Here is a 23,477-nt window from a genome sequence, read left to right as displayed (position 1 = left end):
TGCGTGATGAGGTCTTTTTAGTCGATTTAACATATATGTGACAAAATAATTAAATTTACTGAAATTGAGAATAGATGGATAAAAAAGTTTAAAATTGAGATATGGTTTAGACATTAAGTTGAGATAAAAGTTAAAAATTAAATAAAATATTATTAAGATATTATTTTTTAATATTATTAATATTTTAAATTTAAAAAAGTTGAATTGTTTATTATATTTTGTATAAAAATTTAAAAATATTATTATGATAAGATAATATAAGATGAGATGAAATGATATGATATAAAATACTTTTTATATCTAAACATTACCTAAAAGTAAAGGAATCAATGATCAACCGTGTGAGGGCTAAACTATGAGGTTATTTCAATATTTAATTTTTATTTATTTTAAAATGACGTTTTTCTCCCAACTAGATTAGAGAAACTTCTTTCAATTCTTATTAATTTTTTTTTTTTGTTTAAATATATTATGTAACATGCTCAATTTACATTTTGTTCATTACTTAAACCCCGAGTGATATTCCTCCCCCCACTGCGGCTGGCTCCTGTGCCTAACTCCAAGCGCAGAATCGTTGGTGCTGGCCGTAGTCGAGAAACCAGTGGGATTCTCGTCAGAAGTAACCTAATCCCTTCATCCTCATCCCTCTTCATTTGTCAGACTAAGTTGGCCGTCACTGGCCTTACTCGCCGAACGTCCATCCTTTGCTCTTAGCGTGCACATTTTGCTTGCACGGGCTGGATTACCCACACGCCGCCATACCTTAAACCCCTAACCCAGCACTCGACTTCAAAGAAATTCTAGCTGTCTCATCAAAGAATGAGCAAAAGAGGGATGAAGACTCTCCTCCCTGCAATCTCTCCCTCTCTTAGGTCCAACCCAACCTCCCCCTCCAAAGCTCCACTCCCATTCCTCCATTCATCCAAAATCTGCCGCCATAACTTTCAAACTTCCGGCCAAACTCTCTTCTCCATCGTTGCCAGTTTCATGTCCACCTATTCGCCAGACAATCTCGAAGGACTTGTGGATCCCCATGACCCGGTTTTACTGGAGAATTCGCGTGTCGAGTCAGTCTCGGCCGAAGATTTTGCCTTTCTTCGTGACTCTTCGGTGGATCATGATGCTGATAGTGGGTCTTTGGGGCTGAAATTTGAGTCCCATAGGTATTCGAATGATGCTGTTTTGATATCAGATGCTATTCGGGATAATAATGATGGGTTTGGTGACAAAACCCATAAGTTTCTTAGGCAGGTTAGGGAGAAATTGAATGAAACTCTGGTGGTAGAGGTGTTGAATCTTGTACAAAATCCTGAATTGGGTGTCAAGTTCTTTATATGGGCAGGGCGGCAAATTGGTTACAGACACACAAAGGCGGTGTATGATGCATTGTTAGACAGATTGGGGGCTGATAATGATGAGAGAATACCAGACCACTTTTTACGAGAGATTAAACATGATGATATGGAATTACTTGGGATCTTGCTTAATGTCTTGATTCAGAAGTGTTGCCAAAATGGGTTTTGGAATTTAGCTTTGGAAGAGCTTGGGAGGCTCAAGGATTTTGGGTATAAACCCACAAGATGGACATACAATGCATTGGTTCAGGTGTTTCTTAAAGCTGATCGGTTGGACACTGCTTATTTGGTTCATAGAGAGATGTCAAGTTCGGGGTTTAGTATGGATGGTTTTACCATAGGTTGTTTCGTCCACTCTTTGTGCAAAGCAGGGAGGTGGAGGGAAGCTCTAGCGTTGATTGAGAAGGAAGATCTTGTGCCTGATACAATTCTTTATACAAAAATGATATCTGCGTTGTGTGAAGCTTCACTTTTTGAGGTAGCTATGGATTTCTTGAACATAATGCGGTCTAGTTCTTGCATTCCTAATGTTGTGACGTATAGGACTTTGCTTTGTGGGTGTTTGAGAAAAAGACAGCTGGGTAGGTGTAAGAGAATTCTTAGTATGATGATCACAGAAGGTTGTTATCCGAGTCCTAGGATTTTTAATTCCCTTGTTCATGCTTATTGTCGATCTGGAGATTACTCTTATGCCTATAAGTTGATTAATAAAATGGTAAAATGCAATTGCCAGCCAGGTTATGTAGTTTACAATATATTGATTGGTGGTTTATGTGGAAATGAGGAGTTACCAAGCTCAGACATGTTGGAATTGGCTGAGAAAGCCTATGGTGAGATGCTTAATGCAGGGGTTGTATTAAATAAGGTTAATGTCAGCAATTTTGCTCGATGTCTTTGTGGTGCTGGAAAATTTGAGAGAGCATATAATGTTATTCGCGAAATGATGAGTAAGGGATTCATACCTGATTCTAGTACCTATTCTAAGGTGATTAGCTTTCTTTGTAATGCCTCCAAAGTGGAAAAGGCCTTTTTATTGTTTGAAGAAATGAAGAGGAATGGTATTGTTCCTGATGTCTATACATATACGATTTTAATTGATAGTTTCTGTAAAGCTGGTCTTATTGAACAGGCTCGTAAGTGGTTTGACGAAATGCTAAGGGATGGTTGTGCCGCTAATGTGGTGACTTATACAGCTCTTATACATGCATACCTTAAAGCTAGGAAACTGTCCAAAGCAAATGAACTCTTTGAGTTGATGTGTTCTGAAGGTTGCATTCCTAATGTTGTTACGTATACAGCTTTGATTGATGGCCACTGTAAAGCTGGAGAGATTGAAAGAGCTTGCCAAATTTATGCCAAAATGAAAGGTAACGTTGAAACCTCTGATGTAGATATGTATTTTAGGATTGAGGATGGTAATTACAAAGAGCCAAACATTTTTACATATGGAGCATTGGTCGATGGTTTGTGCAAAGCTCACAAGGTCAAGGAGGCCCGTAATTTATTAGATGCTATGTCGATGGAAGGTTGTGAGCCAAACCATATTGTGTATGATGCTCTTATAGATGGATTCTGCAAGGCTGGGAAGCTAGATGAAGCACAAGAGGTGTTTGCTAAGATGTCAGCGCGTGGTTATAATCCTAATGTCTATACTTACAGCTCTTTGATTGACAGGTTATTTAAGGATAAGAGACTAGATCTCGTGACGAGAGTCTTGTCCAAAATGCTAGAAAATTCTTGTGCTCCTAATGTTGTCATCTACACAGAAATGATTGATGGCCTCTGTAAAGTTGGAAAGACAGATGAGGCCTACAAGCTTATGCTAATGATGGAAGAAAAAGGGTGCAATCCAAATGTTGTGACTTATACTGCTATGATAGATGGTCTTGGAAAAGTGGGTAAAGTCGAAAAATGCCTTCTGCTCTTGAGAGAAATGAGCTCAAAGGGTTGTGCTCCAAACTTGGTGACCTATAGGGTTTTGATAAATCACTGTTGTGCCAATGGCCTTTTGGATGAGGCTCATAAACTTTTGGATGAAATGAAACAGACGTATTGGCCAAGCCATATATCAAGTTACTACAAGGTTATTGAAGGCTTCAACAGGGAGTTTATTGCATCTCTTGGGCTTCTACAGGAGATTAGCGAGAATGATTCAGCTCCAATTGTTCCAGTGTACAAAATATTGGTTGATAGCTTTATCAAGGCTGGAAGATTAGAAGCAGCTCTGGAGCTGCACGAGGAGATTCCATCATCCTTCCCTATAACAGTTGCCAACAAGAATATGTATACTTCTTTGATTGAGAGCCTCTCCTGCACTGGTAAAGTTGGTAAGGCTTTTGAGCTGTATGCAAATATGGTAAGGAGGGGTGGTGTTGTGGAGCTAAGTGCATTTGTTCACCTTATCAAAGGGCTCATCTATATTAACAGGTGGGAAGAAGCACTTCAACTATCAGATAGCATATGTCAGATGGTCAGTCCCCCTTTCTCTCTGTGGGTGGGTGTGTGTGCTTTGTGCTTTTTTCAAGCTTCAAATACATTACAGAAGCAATGTTTTCCATAATGAAGTGCTTGGTTCTCAATAATTTATCAAAGATTGGCACCTACTGAGATTCCCATTTAAGTAGTGAGATTCCTTCCTACTTAAATTTGTAAGTCCTACTATACTCGTTTGAGAGAATTGCCCTTTAGATGTAATAGACCTTGAGTAGGTTGTAATCAATCCAATTTATCAGACTACACTAAGATACAGTATGAATCCCGAAAAAGGATCTAAAAATATTCTAATTGCAAAAATCGGCTTAAAATGTGAATTCTTTATTCCTCAAACTTCTTTGAAGAAAGTGCCATCATTATTTGTCATCACCACATTAGTTGTGTACTGCTATGGCTGTGCATGAGTGTATGTCCCCATTGTGACTTTTCTGACCTGCACCTTTTGCACATATGAAAATTGAAGTTGATCTGAGACTAAGAGACAGCTGCATGGCACTCCAAATAAAAATAAATTTGGGTATTGTGTCTCTTGAGATCAATATTGGTTTATGACTTTGCAGCCGCTAGGAGCATATTTTGTTATTTATCCCACATTTGCAAAAGAATCATTTGTGAGGTTGCTCATTGGGTCAAGCAAAATCGATCAACCTGATGAACTCCCCTTACTAAAAGTTATATATTTTCCTAATCAATTTTTCATCCATAATTAAGAGTCTCAGATTTAGTGTTCAATAAACTGACCCTCTACTGAAGTTGATGAGATTTGGTTGGGTTGGGATGCTGGACCCCTTGGATGGTCGATCAGTTATTGATGAATTACATGATAAAAGCTGCCTTTTTAGCTGTGTTAGAAAAGCATAAAGCCACATCTGGTGGAGTGGGCAATCCTGGTGTAGGCATGCATGAATCTTTTAGCATGGATTGCATGGCTTCATTCTGTACGTGATAAATTGTGCTTGGTTTGTGAAAAACCAACAGAAGCTCATACTTTTAATGCTTGGTGTTCCTTAAATTTTAAGTTTCCCAGTATGTTGTTGCTGCCTGCTCAAGGATTGATCGTGTCTAGTTACATGCCTTACTGCTTGTTTGTCTTTTTTCTAATCACCATTTCCCCCCTTTTTTGAGCAGGATGTCCATTGGCTTCGACAAGAAGAGATATTTAACAGTAGTTAGGCATAAGCATATTTCGTACTTTTGCCGATGGTTGAAATAATGACATAATGGTGCATGGTAAATTTTTCTTAGAGGCAATGCTGGGAGACCACTCACTCTCAAGTCTCAATGTGCATGTATGAACACCCAAATAAGTGATTGGGCATCGCATGTGGAACAAGGTATCAGTACTAGAAAGCTTTGATTTTCAATTTGGAGCAACTAGAAGTTGAATAAAGGTTGAAGAAAATATTTGGTTCTTCAATTATTCAGACCCATCTGGTCTGTAAGCCCTTAACTTCTTATTGAAAAAGAAAAAGGTCCTCTACAACTATCGGATTTATATTTTGCACCTTTGCTTACAGTTGATGCAGTTAATTGAGCATGATGCCAGTCAATGCTGCCAAAACTCTTCTGCTTCTGAAACACCCTTCATTTACCTTGACAAGGTCGGTGTTCATCCATATTATTCTTCAGTGACTTTAGTGAGTTGTTCTTTTATTATTTGATGGAAATAAAGAACCATTTCTTATGCTAACTTTCAAGTGAAATCATATCGTGCAGCTGCATTTTATTCTGTTGATGTTGCTTATTGACTATGCTTAATTTTCCTAGAATCAAATTTCAGCTGCTATAGTCTTTTTCGGTGCTTGATTGTGATAAGGTCTGTGTCACCGTGTCGGTTATCTTCTTACATATTCAGCTTCTGCAGTCGTGAGGATGTGTGCATGGTTAACTTTTGGGTCTCATTGATGACATGAATCTATTCTTTCCCTCCAAAGTATTTTGATAAGTAAATTCATTTCATTAAAAGTGCAGAGGGGCACAACCCTAGTAGACAGGTTGTATACAAGAGTTAACCCCATTAATGGTTAAAAGAAATTCAGAAATATTATATGTCCCTGTCCATTTATAAAGTGATTTGACTGAAATATTTCTTCCATGGGCATCTCGCTATCTTCAAGGCATCCTGCATTCCTCCATATGCTCTATTAAACACAAAGGTCCATATAGGTTACAAAAAAGATCTTATCTATTTTAATTAATTGGGTCAATGGCAGAAAGATCTATATTATTAGGCTTGATATTCTGATTGACATGGTGGTATAAATCTGGGCTGCGTATATAATTTTCATTATTAAAGATTGCTGTTGCACTTAAAAGAACTTTCACAGAGTCAAGAACATGATCCACAGAAAATGAGCCCTAATTGAATTTTAGAAACGTGGCACTTGAGAGCCCAAATGTGAACCCTTTTTTAAAGTTCACTGAAGGCAATAACATCATTGTCCAATAAGGACATTACTCATGCCACATTATAAAAGAGCTTAGAAATATACTTGGTTACTTTGCATAACATCTCTAAGTGTTTCAGAAGCTAACATATATAAAAAAAATAAAGTGTTTCAGAAGCTAACAATTTCCAATATAGGTGCTTGGGGTTAGCATTACTTCCTTTTAGTGTTTAATAAACTGATTTGTTTGAAGAAACACCAGATGTTTTCAGATTACATCAACAAATTTATTGTTTGAGGTTTCGTTCTTTTCCCTTATGTCCTTTTAAAGAGAAGTTTATTGTCGATAATAAATATAGCTTATTTAAACAGAAAGGAAAAAAAGCCCAGGAATCTAGCTGTAGGATTCTTAGGAGCCAAACACATACCCCGCCCAAGATAATTAGTCGAGAACCAGAGCCTTATCTAGGGCAGTGAAAGTTCTCGGATACCTCCTCATCAAAAAAAAAAAAAAAAAATTAACTAGGGGTGTAACAAAAACCGTGAAACAGACCGAACTGACCTGATTGGACTGAACCATTTCTATGTAAGATTTGGTCCGTTTCTGTTTCTAATTTTGGGAATTTTAACATTTTGGTTTGATTCCGGTTTTGAGCTTTTTTATACCAGACTGAACCGAACATAATGTACTATAATATTTAAAATATTCTATGTACATTATACATAATGCAAAAATAATAGTTATAGTATGAGATTTTAGCCTTATTATTTATGCTCACATATTAATATAAACTTACTCTTATGCATGAATATTGATATTAAGTTATTAGTTTACTAAGTAAATTATATAGCATCATGGTATATCTTGTTACCAATTGTAACTGAACTGTTCAGTTTTCCCACTATATTGGTCGGTCTCAATTTCTTAATTTCTAAAACTGAACCATCGGTATGCTCAAAAACCAACTGAACAAAACCCATTTTAGCCCTATAAATAACTGATTTCTGTTACTAATAAATAAATATCCCTAGGGGTTGGCTCAAGTGGTAAAGGCCTTGGTCTTGGTGGTCTGCTTCCTCCAAGGTTCAAATCCCACTGGATGCAAACAATTTATAGGGGCCATCAGACTAGGGGATTTTCCACAAGGCCTGTGCACCCTTGGTAATAGTTGGGACGCTGTTCCCAAACACCCAATGCCAATAAAAAAAACTAATAAATAAATGATTGATTTCTGAAACTAGTTAATATTCAGCTTCCCCTTTTAGAGGAATGAAATTCGAGGGATGCGGTCCTCTGCAAGAAATCTTAGAAAGAAGTTCTTGAAGTGTTTTTCATTTCTTTCGTCCTTGAATCTTTTTGCAAGTCTTGACGAGAATCACTGGTCTTAAATGTGGATGAGTTTTATAGAGCATATGTAACACCTGGCCCAGGCCTGCGGTGAAACCCAGCCCACCACAGAAATGGCACCATGTTGGTAAGTCTTTTTCCTCCTCTTTTCCCTCTTTTTCTCATTACCCCTTAACGGTTTCCTTCTTCCTCTTCAGTTTTTTTTTCTGTCCTGATTCCCTCTCCTCCCCGTCACTTTTTCTTCTCCTCATTTCCCTCTTTTTCTCTTTACCCCCGATGGTTTCCTTCTTCCTCTTCAGTTTTTTTTTTTCTCTCCCAATTCCCTCTCTTCCCGGTCACTTTTTCTCCTCCCCATTTCACTCCCACGTTTTTTCTTCTTACCTAACATGCAGACGTCTCTCTCTCTATTTCTATGTGATTTCTACCGACCAAGCCCTACCCAGGCCCAACATCTCTCTCTTCTCTCTGTGTTCTGTTCCTAAACCATTTCTGTGTAGACAAACAGGGAAACTACACCAGTAACAGTACCGAGAAGGCAAACCTTTAAAACCTCCTCTCCTCCCTATCCTCCAACACTAAAATCGACTATGGCTTCTACAATTCCTCTTATGGTGAATATCCTGACCAAGTATATGCAATTGGACTTTGTAGAGGGGATATTGAGCCTGGCGCCTGGCGCCTGTTGCAGTTGCCTCAAAAACTCTACATATCTTCTCAATCAGCTCTGTCCAAATAAAAAAGAAGCAATAGGTTGGTTTGACGAATGCATGTTGCGCTACTCAAACCGCAATGTATTTGGTCTCATGGAAGATACTCCCAAGTTCTTTTTGTCAAACATCGATAATGCATCAGCCCCGGTAGATCGGTTCAATCAGGACAGGACTTTATTGGATAGCCTGACAGGTTGAGCTGCATCAGGTTGTTCTCAACGTAAGTTTTCAGTAGGAAATGCAACAGAACCAAACTTCAAAACGCTCTATGCACTTGTGTGGTGCACTCTGGATTTGTCTGAGCAGGATTGCAGTGAATGCTTATTTGAGGCAATTGGGAAAATTTCGGATTGTTGTGAGGGAAAGCTAGGCAGGAGAGTTGTTGGACCTAGCTGTAGTTTAGATTTTCAGATTTACATCTTCTATAACGTCACAGATAATATTAATGCACCTACACCATCACCATCGCCTCAACCAGCGCCACCAGTATCTCTATCTCCTCCTTCATCCGTAACCAATATTACTGCTTCAAAAAGTAATCAGTTGGGACTAGCACGTCTAATTGTCAACGGGGCCGTCTGAGGGACTTTTGATCATGGATGTTCCATCTTGTTTTGAAGTATTGTGAATTTTGGTTTTTTAACTTTATATTTTGTTCTCTCTCTCTCTCTCTCCCTCATTTTTATCTTAAGATGGATTTTTTAACTTTATGATTCAGAGCCAGAACTTCTAATATGAACATTTTCTGGATTTTACAGGATAGTTGTCCCGGGTTGTAGCTTGTGTGGGACTGATTAATCTCCATTTGTGCCTATTTAAGAGTGAGGAAACAAAGGAAGAAACCAGAAAGTAAGTGAAGAAATTGGTTCGTTCTGGTTCCTTTAGAATTTTAACTGAAGCTGGTTTATAGATTATGTAGTTTTTACAGAAAAAAACAATAAAAGATTTTTAACTTTAAAGTTTAAATAACATCAAATTAGAGCATTTTATGAAATTACTAATTCTACTAAAATAATTAAAACATATGACATGCAATCCCTGTGGTTTGGGAAATTTTAACATGAATGATTCATTTTGAAAGGCTCTTTGTTGTTCCATGAAAGAACTTTATATTGTATTGCTCCTCTTTTAACAATGTACCTATAATTGGCATAAATATTGATTTATTTCCAGGTGAGGCTGTGGATGAGATTAGAAGTGCAGTCATTGCAATTTGACTTTGGTATTATCAAAACTGCAGCAGAAAACTTTTCTGATGCAAACAAACTTGGACAAGGTGGATTTGGTTTTGTTTACAAGGTGATCTAATTCTCCTTCTTTCTTTCTTTTTTTCTTTTTTTTTTTTCTTTCTTTCTTTCTTTTTTCTAGGAAGGTGTACTATATATGCATTATGTTAAATCCAGAATTTGGAACTGTGAGTGAATTAAATATGCTTTATCTTAATTTATTTTTCAGGGCGAGCTTTCAGATGGACAAGTTATAGCTTTGAAAAGACTATCAACAGATTCTGGACAAGGAGATCTAGAATTTGGAACGAGGCCCTCTATTGGCTATGCTTCAACATCGAAATTTAGTTAGAGTCTTAGGCTTTTGCTTGGAAAGAAATGAAAGGCTTTTAATTTATGAGTTTGTGCCCAATACATGCCTTGATAACTTCATTTTTGGTACGATTGGACTTCTACTATAACCTTTAGATCATTGCATTCATGTCAATTTATTTTGGGATGCATGTCTTCTATGAGGATGGACTTCCCCATATTTACTTCGGCTCAGTCTTACGTTTATGTTGAATTTGCATATCCAATCAAACGTACTAATTTGGATTGTGAGAAGTGCTGGAAAATAATTATAGGCATTTCTCGAGGGCTTCTTTACCTTCATGAAGATTCTCGACTTCCTATTCTTCTCAAAACTAGTAACCTCTTAGATTCAGAGATGAACCCAAAAATTTCAGATTTCAGTATAGCAAAAACCTCGATCAAACTGAAGACAATACGAGTAGAATCATGGGGACCTAGTAAGTATCCAAGCCAAATAGAGCTAATTTTACTTTGATCTTCAGAAGTAACAGTTAGGAAGTTCTAACAAGTATTTTTCTACTATCTTTATGAATGTGCAGTGGGCATATGGCTCCAGAGTCCAGAGTATGTACTGCATGGACAATTCTCAGTGAAGTTTGATGTTTTTAATTTTGGTGTCTTAGTTCTAGAGATAGTAAGTGTACAGAAAAATAATTGCTTCCGGAAGGGACAGAATATAGAGGATCTTCTAAGCTATGTAGGTACACGTAGCCGATTTAGGGCAGGTTTGGTAAACATGTAACTCAAAATTTTCATTTCAACTTAAAATTCCTATCTTATTTTATCACTACAACTTTTTTAAATTTTCACACAAAATATAATAAACAATTCATTTTTATAAAATTTTAATTCAATTTTTTCAAATCTCAAAACAATAATAATATTCAAAAATAATATTTTAAACTTTTATCTCAACTCAAAATTTTCATCTTACTCGTTAAGCAAAAAATAGATGATAAATCAGTCCTTTTTAGATATATATTTCTTTTCTTTTTCTTTTTCTCAAACAAGTATACTCTTGCACTCCAAAATAATATATTCCTCAGCTTCACTAGATGGTGTACCTTACCTTTTCTCAATAGAACAATTCATCAAATCGTAAAGAAAGTGAGCTTTAAGGGAAATTGTACCCCTTTTATCTTGTCTTGCAGGCATGGAAAAATTGGAGGGACGGAACAACTTCAAATGTTGTAGATCCAACAATATTGAATGGGGGTGGAACATCTGAAATAATGATCAGACGCATTCACATTGGACTATTGTGTGTTCAAGACAATGTAGCTAACAGGCCAACCATGGCCGCTGCTGTACTTATGCTTAACACTTCATAACTGCTCTGTCACTCTACCAATGCCCTCACAACCTGCATTCGGAGCATAACCTAGGGGATCAGACAAAGTTGATCCCTCTAAAAACCCAAGCCTCAGACAACCAAGGTTTCGATTACTAAGCTATATCCTCGCTAGTGCTTGATGATTTGGAGATGTAATACAACTATTTTACTCTCTCATTTCTCTCTTTGGAATGATTTTCTCTCGAAAATCGTAAAAACTTTTCTCATTGACTATTTTTTTTTTTTTTTGAATCAGAAAATGCAATCTTGATATTAATCACAATGCTGTCCATCAGCCATTACAATAGATTGAATACAATCAGCCACACAATCTATATCTATTAATTCATTGTCTAACTGCACAGCTTTCCTTGCTAGTTGATGAACAACACCATTTAACTCCCTCCTCACATGCTGAATTTTCCAAGTAGAATTACCAAAAAGAGTTCTTATGTCTGAACTCTGAACAAAAGAAGTTAAGCTTCCTTGCCCTAGCCTCCAAAGATGATGCTGCTTGGACCACCTGAGTAGAATCACCTTAAAAAATTAAGTAATCTAGGCCAAGATCTTGATACAATAAAATAGCAGTGATTAAGCCCCTAGCTTCAGCAATTGTAGGATTAACACAATAAAACATAGGCTTCATCAAACTTGCAAAAACCGAACCAGAACGATCTCTTAGCATCACACCAACTCCAATTTTATTATCAATACTACTAGGGACAACCGTACAACGTCCCGGCTGTGGCCTCACGACTGACGTGGCAACTGTTGATAATATTTTAAAAAAAAATAGAAACAAAATGCGGGGAGGAGGGAAATTCACTTTGAAGAAAATTTTGCATAGCGAAACCAAAACTAGAGAAAAAAAACACCCTCATCGTCATGCTGTCTTTGGTTGTTGTCTTCCGTTCTTGTCGCCGTTGTCATGTACTCATAGCTCTGAGTTGCGACAAGGCGTGTGAGAGAGAGGTTTAAGAGATTTCGTCAGCATTTCTTTTGGGTCTTCATTTGCATTTCTGGGCATTTCTGGGTAAGACTTGATCCTTTTCTTGTTTTTTGTTCTTCTTTGATGGATTTCGCACTAGATGTAACGCCCATCCTTATGGTGGGTCCTTTCAAAAATGATTTTAAGAGAATAAATGGAAATTACGGTTCCTTTTTAAATTTCTTTTCCTTCCATGCCAAGATACAAAAGACTCAATGTTTATAAATAAAACATGTTTCTTAATTTAAAAGGTTATAGCGGAAAACATTAAAATTTTAAATTTAATTCTCTCTTATAGAACGTTATGCCTAGGCTTTCGTGCTCTTCCCCTAGGGCCATGTCCATCCTAGCGCGTCATTTTCATCTTGCCTTTGGGAGGGCACACATAAAAATTAAAATGAGTCAATGACTCATAAGCATTACTTCATACAGTTAAATATAATAACATCGATTTTCAGTCATGCATTGATCACTCTATACATATCATACATAGACATTCATTTAATTTTAAAATGTTGTGAGGTGGAGTTTTTCTTTAAAAATGGTCATTTTCTCATAAAACAGCTCCCCACACCTCGCTGTCTTCATTTTTTAAAGAGTCTTATCATGCATACATCTTTTCTTAGCATGCATCCATTCTTTCTTATCGCTTTAATTGACATTGCACACTGTTACGCCCCGTGTGTGAGGGTTAGCGGCAAAGTTTTGAAATCCGTTTCGGAGACCATTCCGGTTGAGGCACTGGAACGGAATATTTCGGTACCGGTACGTTTCGGTGTACCGTTTCGGGATTAATTATATATTATATATAAATATTTATATGTATATATAAACTAACAATTAATAAAATAAATACATATATATGTAAGTGTGTGATATGTATATGTGTATATATATAGAAGAATTAAAGATTTATAAAATGAATATATATTGAAAAAAATCACAAACTTGAGTTAAGACACAAAAATATAGGAAAAAAATTAAAGAATAGACAGATTATTAAAAGTAACAATACTTCTAGTGCATGGAAAGGGGTATTTGAATTCTAAAAGTACGATTTTATCCATTATTTTTCAACTTATTTACAAGAGAGCTATTTTTTATTTTTTTAATTTAAATTTTAATTTCGGACTAGAATTACTATTCCAGCCGGAATACTGGAATTCTGGCCGGAATTGACCGGAATGGCCGGAATTTGACCGGAACGGCCGGAATTTGACCCGGAACGGAATAGATACCTATCCCATTTCGGCACGAAAAATTCCCGCCATTCTGGCCAGAACAGAATGATTTTTAAAACATTGGTTAGCAGTCTTTTAGACTTGATTCCGCCAGTGGACAGGGGTTAGAAATCTATTTCGTTAGAGTGCAGCACTGGGTGCACTACCAATACTACTTACTCGGCATTACAATTTGCCCAGTCCAATCCTTTGGTACCCTTTCCATTCATTCATATGGTCGTTACGTCTTTTCATACATTAAAGCATTCAGTCCTTTTTAGTTCTTTTCAGTCCTTCAATCCTTTCATTCTTAAAAGTCATTTAAAAGCATGGACTTAAACATCATCTTTCATGGCATCATAGGGGATCAGAGTGGTTTTCGTTGGAGATGGAAAGTTTGCCCGCCGGGTTTTATCAATTTGCAAATTCTTCCTCAGTTAGTTAAAAGAAAACATCAATTCATGCATCCTTTTAAAGCATCAGTTCATAGGGGTATTTTAAAATACTTTCTTCTCGTCGTTTAAAGCATTGCTTAAAGCATGAGGCCTAAGCCTCGCATTTCCTTTCGTAAAAATACATCCATTACATATTACGTATACCATCCATTCATATGCATACACTTATATACTTGGGGTGTACATGGAGTACACTCCATGTGTATTCCCTTCACAACACTACACTGCATTACAATTACGGCATACACCTCGCACCAATACTTCACAGCACAGCACTACACAACACTATGTGGCCCAACACTACACAATTACGCCTAACACTTCACTACACAACCACAATTCACTCACAACTATGCAGCAAACTCGACAATACTAATAGCACAGTCCACAACCTATCAACTAACATTTATCATAAATAACAAGAGATAGAGGGTTATATCATCGACAGGATAACCCGTGCGGTGCTCGCTGCCCGTCATAGTCAAAGGTGCTGGAAGAGTTGTATGTGGCGGTTAAATTGTGTACAGTGGTTGTTTGGGTTACTAAAGGTGGCTACGGGTGTGGTGAGCGAGGAAAGGTTTGGTCGTGGCCCTAGACTGCTGGCCTCAAGGCGGTGCTAAGGTGGCACACTGAGAAAGCACGGTGGTCCATGGAGGTGCTTTGGGCCTTGGGTCTCAAAGCATGGGAATTGAGAGGAAGAGCTAAGGGAGCTTGGCTAGGCATGGAGGAGCTTGAGGGAGGTGTGGGGGAGTTGTGGTGGTGAGGTGGTGACTAGACAGTGGTCCATGGCGGCAGATTTGGCTATGTAAGGTGGAAAACTCACGTGAGAGAGTGGGGGAGAGTGAGAGAGGTGGGGACTTCAGCTGGGCATGGGAATAGCTAGGGGAGGTCGTGGGTGGCTGTGGATCATGGTGGTGGTGGTATGGTGGCCTGGGTAGCCATGTACGGCGGTGCACGGGGGAGAAATGACCCGTATGGGTTCTGTGCATGTGTGTGGTGGTACAACGGAGAGGGAGAGAGCTGGGGGAAGGGAAGACCATTAAAGTGAAGCCCATGGAGTGGTGGTGCTAATGGAGAAGCTCAGTGGCCCAGCTGGCCACGCACGGCAGCACTACGGTGAGAGAAATGGGCTTCATACCCATTCTATTGGAGGGAGGAGGGGAGAGAATGGGTTGCCGGTGGGACTCACCACCAGTGGGTTGAACTCGCCGGCATGAGGGGTAGCTACTGGTGGTGGAGGTGAAGCTAAACAGCCAGCGGTGGCACCAGGTTGGAGAAAGGGAAGCACGACCATTGAGGGGGAAGGCAAACTATCGGGCTGGGAGAGAGAGAGAGAGAGAGAGAGAGAGAGAGAGAGAGAGAGAGAGAGAGAGAGAGAGAGAGAGAGGAAAGTAAAAGTGAGGGGGAAAAGAGAGGGGCTTGGGTATTTAATCAAGGCCTTTCGTATTGGGATCTACAAAACAATCTAACGGTGAGTTTAAATACTGATTTGAAAATATGTAAGTATTTATTTAATTTAAAACACTGAGAGGAATTAAGATAGAATATTATTTTATAAACTAAAGTTCATAAAATAGTATTCTTTCATCATTAATTAAAATGATGAAGTCTTGCTAATTATTTGAAGATAATAAAACCATTTAAATTAATTTAGAGTTTTCAACATATTTTAAATTTTGTAATATTTTTAAATAACTAAAATGATTTAATTTAAATAATTTTCCACAATTATAATATTATTTAAGCTCTTTAAAAATATTATAATTGTGTTATTTAAAAACAAACTTAGTCTGATAATACTAGAAATATCACATATAAATATTTCCAAGACATTTAAAATATTCGTAAGCTTTAAAATATTGAACTTGCTTTAAAAATCTATTTGGCATCTTTAAAACCACGCCATTGAGGCTCAGCATGTAGAACAAGACTCGTAAATATAGAAGAAAGAAGGAGTGGGTTGTTACAGGTAGTCTTTTACTTCAAGATGCGGAAACAACCGAGTCCACAAGCACACTTCAATGGGAAAAAATACAGAGAAAAAACAACCCAACAAATAACAAGTGAGAAATGAAAGCTTATAGTTTCACCTGAACTAGGACAAACTTGGGCCATTTTTTATTCTTTGTTTTCGGGGCTTTCTTATTTCTAATTATTTTACCTTTATTCTAATTTAGGATGAAATATGCTTGTCATTCCTTTAAATTATTAAAATTAAATGTCATCAACTATTGCCAATTGTTGTATAGAACAGCTCTTTGTTGGATCTATGTCATGTCACGTACGTATTTGTCATGCCTAGATGGAATGTGCTATTTGTTATTTCCTAGTAGTATGAGTATGCAGTGTGTCCATTTTGATAGTTTGAGATATTAGATTTAAAACATAATAATTTAAGATGAAAGCTTTAATTTATAAAAAAAACATAATAAAATTAATTTAAACCAATAGTTAGTCAAAAGGAGTTGTGCAATATGAATGGTTATCTTGTTTGGTTAAGGCTACTGGACAATGTCTTCCATGCATCTATTGTTTAGAATGTCAAAGCTGTATTTGATACTGCTGGCAAGGTTGTTCTTCAACCTCCAACGAGAGGTGTTAATGGAACCATGTCTTAATTCATAATTTCTTGATAATAAACATTTGTATGATAGGCTATAGCTAATTCATATGTCTTGAATCTCTTAATTAGTAACTGTATCTTGATAAATTAGGTACATGTTCTGATTTTTATGGTAAATTTCTTGGGCACATTATGTGACTCCTTTTCTTTGATGTTCATACTTTGCCTAGAACACAATTTACAGTATAAAGTGAATGCATTCTAAGGTCATGGACTCTTTAATGTCTCCTATCCTGTATTTCACAGTTTTTTTTTTTTTTGGATATTTTTAATATGATCCGAGCACATGAAAACGGGTCTTGCCCAGTGGAAACAAAGTACGAGGTGCATGACACCTCGTAGAAATTTGGAGGACAGAGTCACAACTATCCATTTATTTGGAATATTATCATTTTTTACTCTTTGTTCATAGTCTCATAGAGTAAGAAACTCTTATTTTGCCACCAATTATTCTCTTTTTAATAGAGATATTTAAGAGATATATTGACAATGCATTTTTCTCATTCTTAGCATGGGAAATGGGAAAGAATAGCTATCTACGCAGACATCATCTAGCTCAAATCCCCTATCCGCGGTATGTATGTTATATCATTTAATATATCAATAACATTGGTATTGTTGAGTCGATATTTATTTCCAAAATACATCAATAATTTTATCTAATAACATGTTAGGACATACCATCAACTAGTCCAAACATCTCAAATTACATGCCTAGTTACTATGGATTAGTGCCTGCGTGGTCATCAGCTTTTTTGCCATATTCGGTTGACAACTAATATCCAATCAACATACAGGTGTGATGACTTGCAAAATTTCATATTGCAGATTTACAAGATCGCTCAAGCGGAGGCTTTTGGCCGCTCCAGCGGATTCAGGCAGATTCAAATGCTCGATTGCCACTCGACAATGAGCTCGAGCGGGTTGCAGGAAAACAAAGATCGCTCGAGTGGAGGCTTTTGGCAGCTCGATTCTCGCTCGACACCTCGCTCAGGCAGAGTTGAACGCTCGATTCTCTCTCGACACCTCGCTCGAGCGAATACCGTATTTTTTCAAATGGAGGGTTTTTCGCCATCAGAGCATATAAAAGGGATTTTTCACCATATGGCCGTACCTTTTGACTGGAGAACACTTTTGGGGACAGAAAAACACAGCTAGAAGGATTCAAATCATCTGTTTTGGAGAGGGAATTCCAGATATTACACGTACGTTGGAATCATACACGAGCACAGACGGGAGAAAAGCATTGAAACATTTCCTTGAGTTTTTGAAGACGAGTTGCGGCTGCGAGGAGTATTTTTCAGCGTTTATTTTCTTCCAATATTCTCAGAACAATTATGGTGAATTCATTTATGTTGAATTCCCTTTCTAGCATGAGCTAAATATTATTTATTTTAGGAAAACGATGTAACCTAGTTCTGAACTATGCTTGATTGTCTATGCTAATTTAAGGCAATTCTCTCTTTGTTTATCTGATTTATTCTGAGTTTATTGCTTCTAATTAACTGGTCATTGATTAGATGATATTTAATCTTGTGATTTGCTATCGAAAGAGGGAATCATAGGGTAGATCTTGAATATTTCAGCATAGGTAAGTATAGAGATCGAAAGACTTGTATGAACCTATGTAGTAATTAAATCATTGGTCTTATTGCTTTTTTGATTATTTAATTTGCATATTCTTGTGCGAATTGATAAACAAGAATAATTTCCACTTGACTATCGAAAGAGGCTTTTGGATGAATTAGAGGCTTGCTAATAGACAAAAAGAATTAAATTAAATTAGTTGGATGAGTAAAGCATAGTGAAGAATTAGGTGAAATCGATTTCCTAGAAGTTTTCTTTCCCATTAATTTGATCTTCGAAAATCAGTTTTATTTCCTTTGCGTATTTCTCTTTGAGTCGATTTTAGGTTAAATTGCAACTACAAAAATCTTAGTGATTCCTCTAGATAAAATAGAGATTAGTATAATTTTAGTATTTGGCAAAAGTAAGGTACCAATCCCTGAGGACGATACTCTTCTTATCACTTTATTATAAAACTACGATACTGTGCACTTGCAGTTTTGCACCGGTCAAGTTTTTGGCGCCGTTGCCGGGGATTGGTTTATTCTTATTCTTTTTGTCAATATCGATACTAAGTAATCTTGGTTTTAATTTAGAATTTTATTTTAAGTTGTTCTTATATTTTATTGTTCTACAGGTGTGTTTTTGATGTTGGATGCGCCGTGCTAGATCTCGTGATATTATTCATTTTGATCCGGAGATTGAAAGAACTCTTAGATCACGAAGAAAAAATAAGATACTAGCCATGGTTGAAGAAGAAGATGAGGCACTACCATGCACCTTGAAGGACTATGTACGTCCAGTTGTGAATGGAAATTACTCGAGTATAAGGCGCCAGACTATCAATGCCAACAACTTTGAGCTCAAACTAGCTTTGATCAGCATGGTACAGCAGGCTCAATTCAGTGGATCGCCACTTGATGATCCCAATATTCATTTGGAAATGTTCCTGGATATTTGTGACACTATAAAGATCAATGGTGTTACTGAAGACACCATTAGATTGAGATTGTTTCCTTTTTCTTTGAGGGACAAGGCTAGAGGTTGGCTACAGTCTCTACAATCGGGAATCATCACTAGTTGGCAAGACATGGCTGAGAAGTTTCTTGATAAATTCTTTCCTCCTGCAAAAACAGCCCAACTCAGGAGTGAGATTGGTCAATTCAAGCAAAATGATTTTGAGTCACTCTATGAAGCGTGGGAAAGCTATAAAGACTTGGTTCGACGTTGCCCACAACATGGATTGCCAGATTGGTCACAAGTTCAGATGTTCTATAATGGGTTAAATGGGCAAACTCGAACTATAGTTGATGCTGCTTCTGGTGGAACTTTGATGTCAAAGACAGCTGATGGTGCTACTGCCCTTTTGGAAGAAATAGCCTCAAACAACTATCAATGGCCAACTGAGAGGACTTTGGCTAAGAAAGTTGCTGGAATTCATGACTTGGAGCCGATAGCAACCATTTTAGCTCAAGTTGCTACTCTATCTCATCAGATTTCAGCATTGATAACACAAAGGATACCACAAAATACCGAATATGTTGCATCTACAAGTATGATAGTTCCAAGTAATGAAGCAAGTCAAGAACAAGTTCAATACATCAACAATTGGAACTACAACTATTGTGGTAATCATATGCCAAATTACTATCATCCAGGGCTTTGAAATCGTGAGAATTTGTCATATGGAAATACAAAGAACTTGTTGCAACCTCAACCTCCTCCAAGATTTGATAGCCAACCAAGTGAGAAGAAGATGTCACTTGAGGATGCCATGGTTTTCTTTGTTTAGGAGACCAATGCAAGATTTAAAAAGACTGATTCATGGTTGGATAACATTAAGACTCATTGTAGCAATATGGGAGCTACTATGAAGAATCTTGAAGTGCAAATTGGGCAACTAGCCACTACCATTAATGCCCAACAAAGAGGAACTTTTCCTAACAACACTGAAGTGAATCCAAAAGAATAATGCAAGGTCATCACACTTAGGAGTGGAAAAGAAATTGAGAGGTCACCATTAAAGGAGAGTAAATCCACCCCTACCGCTGCGAACAATGGCCAAAGCAAAGATCAAGTAGAAGAAGATGAGATTGTCAATGATACACTAAGAGAGACAGACTTGCCTCCAGCAATTTCATTTCCTGACAATCATCCTATTCTTGCTCCTCCACTTCCTTATCCTCAGCGTTTTCAAAAGTAAAAATTAAATAAGCAATTTTCTAAGTTTTTAGATATTTTTAAGAAAATTCACATAAATATTCCTTTTGCAGATGCCTTGGAACAAATGTCAAATTATGTCAAATTTCTGAAAGACATCATTTCCAAGAAGAGAAGGTTGGAGGAGTTTGAAACAGTGAAGCTTTCTCAAGAATGCAATGTCATTCTTCAAAAGAAATTGTCTTAAAAATTAAAAGATCCGGGGAGTTTCACTTTGCCTTGCACTATTGAAAATTCATTTTTTGATAGAGTTTTATGTGATCTTGGTGCTAGTATTAATCTTATGTCACTTTCTGTTTGCAGGAAATTAGGACTTGGAGAGATGAAGCAAATAACAATTTCTTTGCAACTAGCAGATCAGTCCATCAAGTATCCACATGGAATCATAGAAGACGTATTGGTAAAGGTGGATAAATTTATCTTCCCTACTGATTTTGTGGTGTTAGACATGGAAGAAGATGAAGAAGTCCCTCTAATTCTTGGTCGAACATTCTTGGCTACGGGAAGAGCTTTGATTGATGTTCAAAAGGGTGAATTAACATTGAGAGTTAATAAGGAAGAAGTTATGTTCAATATCTACCAAGCCATGAAATTTCTAGAAGATCCAAGTACTTGCTTCCGGGTTGATGTCATTAAGCAATGTGTAGAAGAGGCCTTTCAAGAAGATATGCCATCCGATCACCTAGAACGATCATTGCAGCAGGTTACATCACTTAATAATAAAGTGGGGAAACTAGAGCCGGTGGTACCAAAGATTGATTCTATGAAAGCGGAAGAAAAGATTCAGCAAAATACAACTCCGGAGTTGAAGCAATTACCTGAGCATCTTCGCTATGCATTCTTGGGTGATAGTAATACATTTCCAGTGATTGTTGCTACATCACTCACACCCGAAGAAGAGGAAAAGTTGCTGCGTGTATTGAGGGAGCATAGAACAGCCTTGGGATGGACTATTTCTGACATAAAAGGAATAAGTCCCTTCATTTGCATGCACAAGATTTTAATGAAGGAGCTTTACAAACCAACGATCGAGCACCAAAGAAGATTAAATCCAGCAATGAAGGAAGTCGTGAGAGCTGAAATTTTGAAACTCCTTAATGCTGGAATTATTTATGCTATTTCAGATAGCTCATGGATAAGTCCAATGCAAGTTGTACCAAAGAAGGGTAGAATGACGGTGGTGAAAAATGACAATAATGAGTTCATTCCTACAAGAACGGTCATGGGATGACGTGTATGCATGGATTACCGCAAGTTGAATAAAGCAACAAGGAATGATCATTTTCCGCTTCCATTCATTGATCAAATGTTGGATCGATTGGCTGGGTACTCCTACTATTGCTTTTTAGATGGTTATTCGGGGTATAATTAAATTGCCATAGCTCTTGAAGATCAAGAGGAAACTACATTCACATGCCCTATGGAACATTTGCTTTTAGGAGAATGCTCTTTGGATTGTGCAACGCCCCTACGACATTTCAACGTTGCATGATGGCTATCTTTTCTGATATGGTGGAAGATATAATGGAAGTTTTCATGGATGACTTTTCAGTTTTTGGTATATCTTTTGATCATTGTTTGCATAACTTAGTTCTTGTTTTGCAGAGATGTGAAGATAAAAATCTAGTCCTGAACTGAGAGAAGTGTCATTTCATGGTTCAAGAAGGGATTGTGCTTGGCCATAGAGTTTCATCTAAAGGAATTGAGGTGGATCATGCCAAAATTGCAACCATAAAAAAACTACCACCTCCAAAGAATGTGAAGGGAATCAGAAGCTTTTTGGGACATGCGGGATTTTATAGAAGATTTATCAAGGATTTTTCTAAACTCTCTAAACCTTTATGTAATCTTCTTGAGAAAAATTCTGCATTTGACTTTGATGCTATTTGCTTGCAGGCCTTTAATGCAATCAAGGAGAAACTAATTTCAACACCAATTGTGATTGTGCCTGATTGGAGTCAGCCTTTTGAAATTATGTGCGATGCAAGTGACTATGCAATTGGAGCAGTGTTGGGACAAAGGCGAGACAACCTGTTTAGAGCCATCTATTATGCAAGCCGGACATTGAATGAAGCTCAATTGAATTATACGACAACTGAGAAGGAGATGCTTGCTGTGGTGTTTGCTTGTGACAAATTTCAATCTTACCTCATTGGTACAAAAGTAATAGTGTTCACTGATCATGCAGCACTTCGTTATTTGTTTGGCAAGAAGGATGCTAAGCCGAGACTAATTCGTTGGATCCTTCTTCTTCAAGAATTTGATTTGGAGATTCGAGATAAGAAAGGAAGTGAAAATTTAGTGGCTGACCATCTCTCTCGGTTAGAGCAAGAGGAAGAAAGACCAGATTCAGTGGTCCAAGAGACATTCCCTGATGAGCAGTTATTTGCATGTGAGATCAAGCTTCTGTGGTATGCTGATATTGTTAACTACCTAGCTTGTAAAGTTTTACCACCTGATCTTACATACCATGAATGCAAGAAGTTTCTGCCTGATGTGAATTATTATCTTTGGGATGAGCCTTTGTTGTTCAAAAGATGCCCAGATCAAATTATTCGATGTGTGCCGGAAGAAGAGATGCAAGACATCCTCCATCATTGCCATTCCTCATCATATGGAGGACACTTTGGAGCCACCCATACAGCAGCTAAGGTACTTCAAAGTGGGTTCTTTTGGCCTTCTATTTTTCGTGATAGTTACACTTTGGTGAAAACTTGTGACCGGTGCCAACGTATGGGGAATATTTCAAGGCGTCATGAGTCACCACTGAAAGGTATTTTAGAAGTTGAGTTATTTGATGTTTGGGGAATAAATTTTATGGGGCCTTTTCCTCCTTCTTTTGGTTTTGCTTATATCTTATTAGCAGTTGATTATGTGTCAAAATGGGTGGAAGCAATTGCTACAACAACAAATGATGCAAAGGTAGTGCTCAAATTTCTGCACAAGAATATATTCACAAGATTTGGCACTCCACGAGCTATTATTAGTGATGAAGGGACTCACTTTTGCAACAAGTTGTTTGATAATCTTCTTTCTAAATATGGTGTAAAGCACAAGATAGCACTTGCTTACCATCCTCAAATTAATGGCTAAGGTGAAATTTCAAATAGAGAAATCAAGAACATCCTTGAAAAGACGGTCAAAACCAATAGAAAGGATTGGGCGAAGAAGCTTGATGATGCTTTGTGGGCATACCGTA

At 37.4% G+C, this 23,477-nt stretch overlaps 2 protein-coding genes, 1 non-coding gene and 1 pseudogene across 4 annotated transcripts; 3 read left to right on the top strand and 1 right to left on the bottom strand.

The window, feature by feature from the left end:
• Nucleotides 1–496: 496 nt before the first annotated feature.
• On the top strand, nt 497–10,065 carry LOC122314506 (pentatricopeptide repeat-containing protein At1g06710, mitochondrial-like). 2 transcript variants are annotated; one of them, XM_043130141.1, is made up of 6 exons: nt 497–3,825; nt 4,977–5,182; nt 5,366–5,449; nt 9,052–9,142; nt 9,467–9,592; nt 9,749–10,065. In XM_043130141.1, exons 1-2 carry the CDS (start codon nt 820–822, stop codon nt 5,019–5,021), a joined length of 3,051 nt encoding a protein of 1,016 aa, XP_042986075.1. In that variant the 5' UTR covers nt 497–819; the 3' UTR covers nt 5,022–5,182; nt 5,366–5,449; nt 9,052–9,142; nt 9,467–9,592; nt 9,749–10,065. The 2 variants fall into 2 exon arrangements, with proteins under 2 accessions (XP_042986075.1, XP_042986084.1); XM_043130150.1 differs by having other exon boundaries at nt 4,977–5,282.
• Nucleotides 8,005–9,043, top strand: LOC122279530 (annotated as a pseudogene).
• On the top strand, nt 10,037–11,204 carry LOC122279451 (putative receptor-like protein kinase At4g00960). Its single transcript, XM_043090163.1, has 3 exons — nt 10,037–10,310; nt 10,413–10,507; nt 11,025–11,204. The coding sequence occupies exons 1-3, from the start codon at nt 10,037–10,039 to the stop codon at nt 11,202–11,204; spliced, it is 549 nt and encodes a 182-aa protein (XP_042946097.1).
• A 7,992-nt stretch (nt 11,205–19,196) lies between these two features.
• Nucleotides 19,197–19,303, bottom strand: LOC122293525. The gene has a single exon (XR_006237297.1). It is a non-coding gene; the product is annotated as a small nucleolar RNA R71 (small nucleolar RNA).
• Nucleotides 19,304–23,477: the final 4,174 nt, after the last annotated feature.

This window comes from Carya illinoinensis, chromosome 1 (assembly GCF_018687715.1).
Source record: "Carya illinoinensis cultivar Pawnee chromosome 1, C.illinoinensisPawnee_v1, whole genome shotgun sequence".
Lineage (NCBI taxonomy): Eukaryota > Viridiplantae > Streptophyta > Magnoliopsida > Fagales > Juglandaceae > Carya > Carya illinoinensis.
The sequence above is the reverse complement of the archived record's forward strand: the minus strand, read 5'-3'. Positions and strand labels throughout refer to the sequence as shown.

Coding starts and splice junctions, on each gene's coding strand:
- LOC122314506 (XM_043130141.1), top strand. CDS start 820: ATGAGCAAAAGAGGGATGAAGACTCTCCTCCCTGCAATCTCTCCCTCT. Junction 3,826..4,976: donor CAGATAGCATATGTCAGATG/GTCAGTCCCCCT, acceptor TTTTTTGAGCAG/GATGTCCATTGGCTTCGACA.
- LOC122279451 (XM_043090163.1), top strand. CDS start 10,037: ATGGACTTCCCCATATTTACTTCGGCTCAGTCTTACGTTTATGTTGAA. Junction 10,311..10,412: donor AGTAGAATCATGGGGACCTA/GTAAGTATCCAA, acceptor ATGAATGTGCAG/TGGGCATATGGCTCCAGAGT. Junction 10,508..11,024: donor GTGTCTTAGTTCTAGAGATA/GTAAGTGTACAG, acceptor CTTGTCTTGCAG/GCATGGAAAAATTGGAGGGA.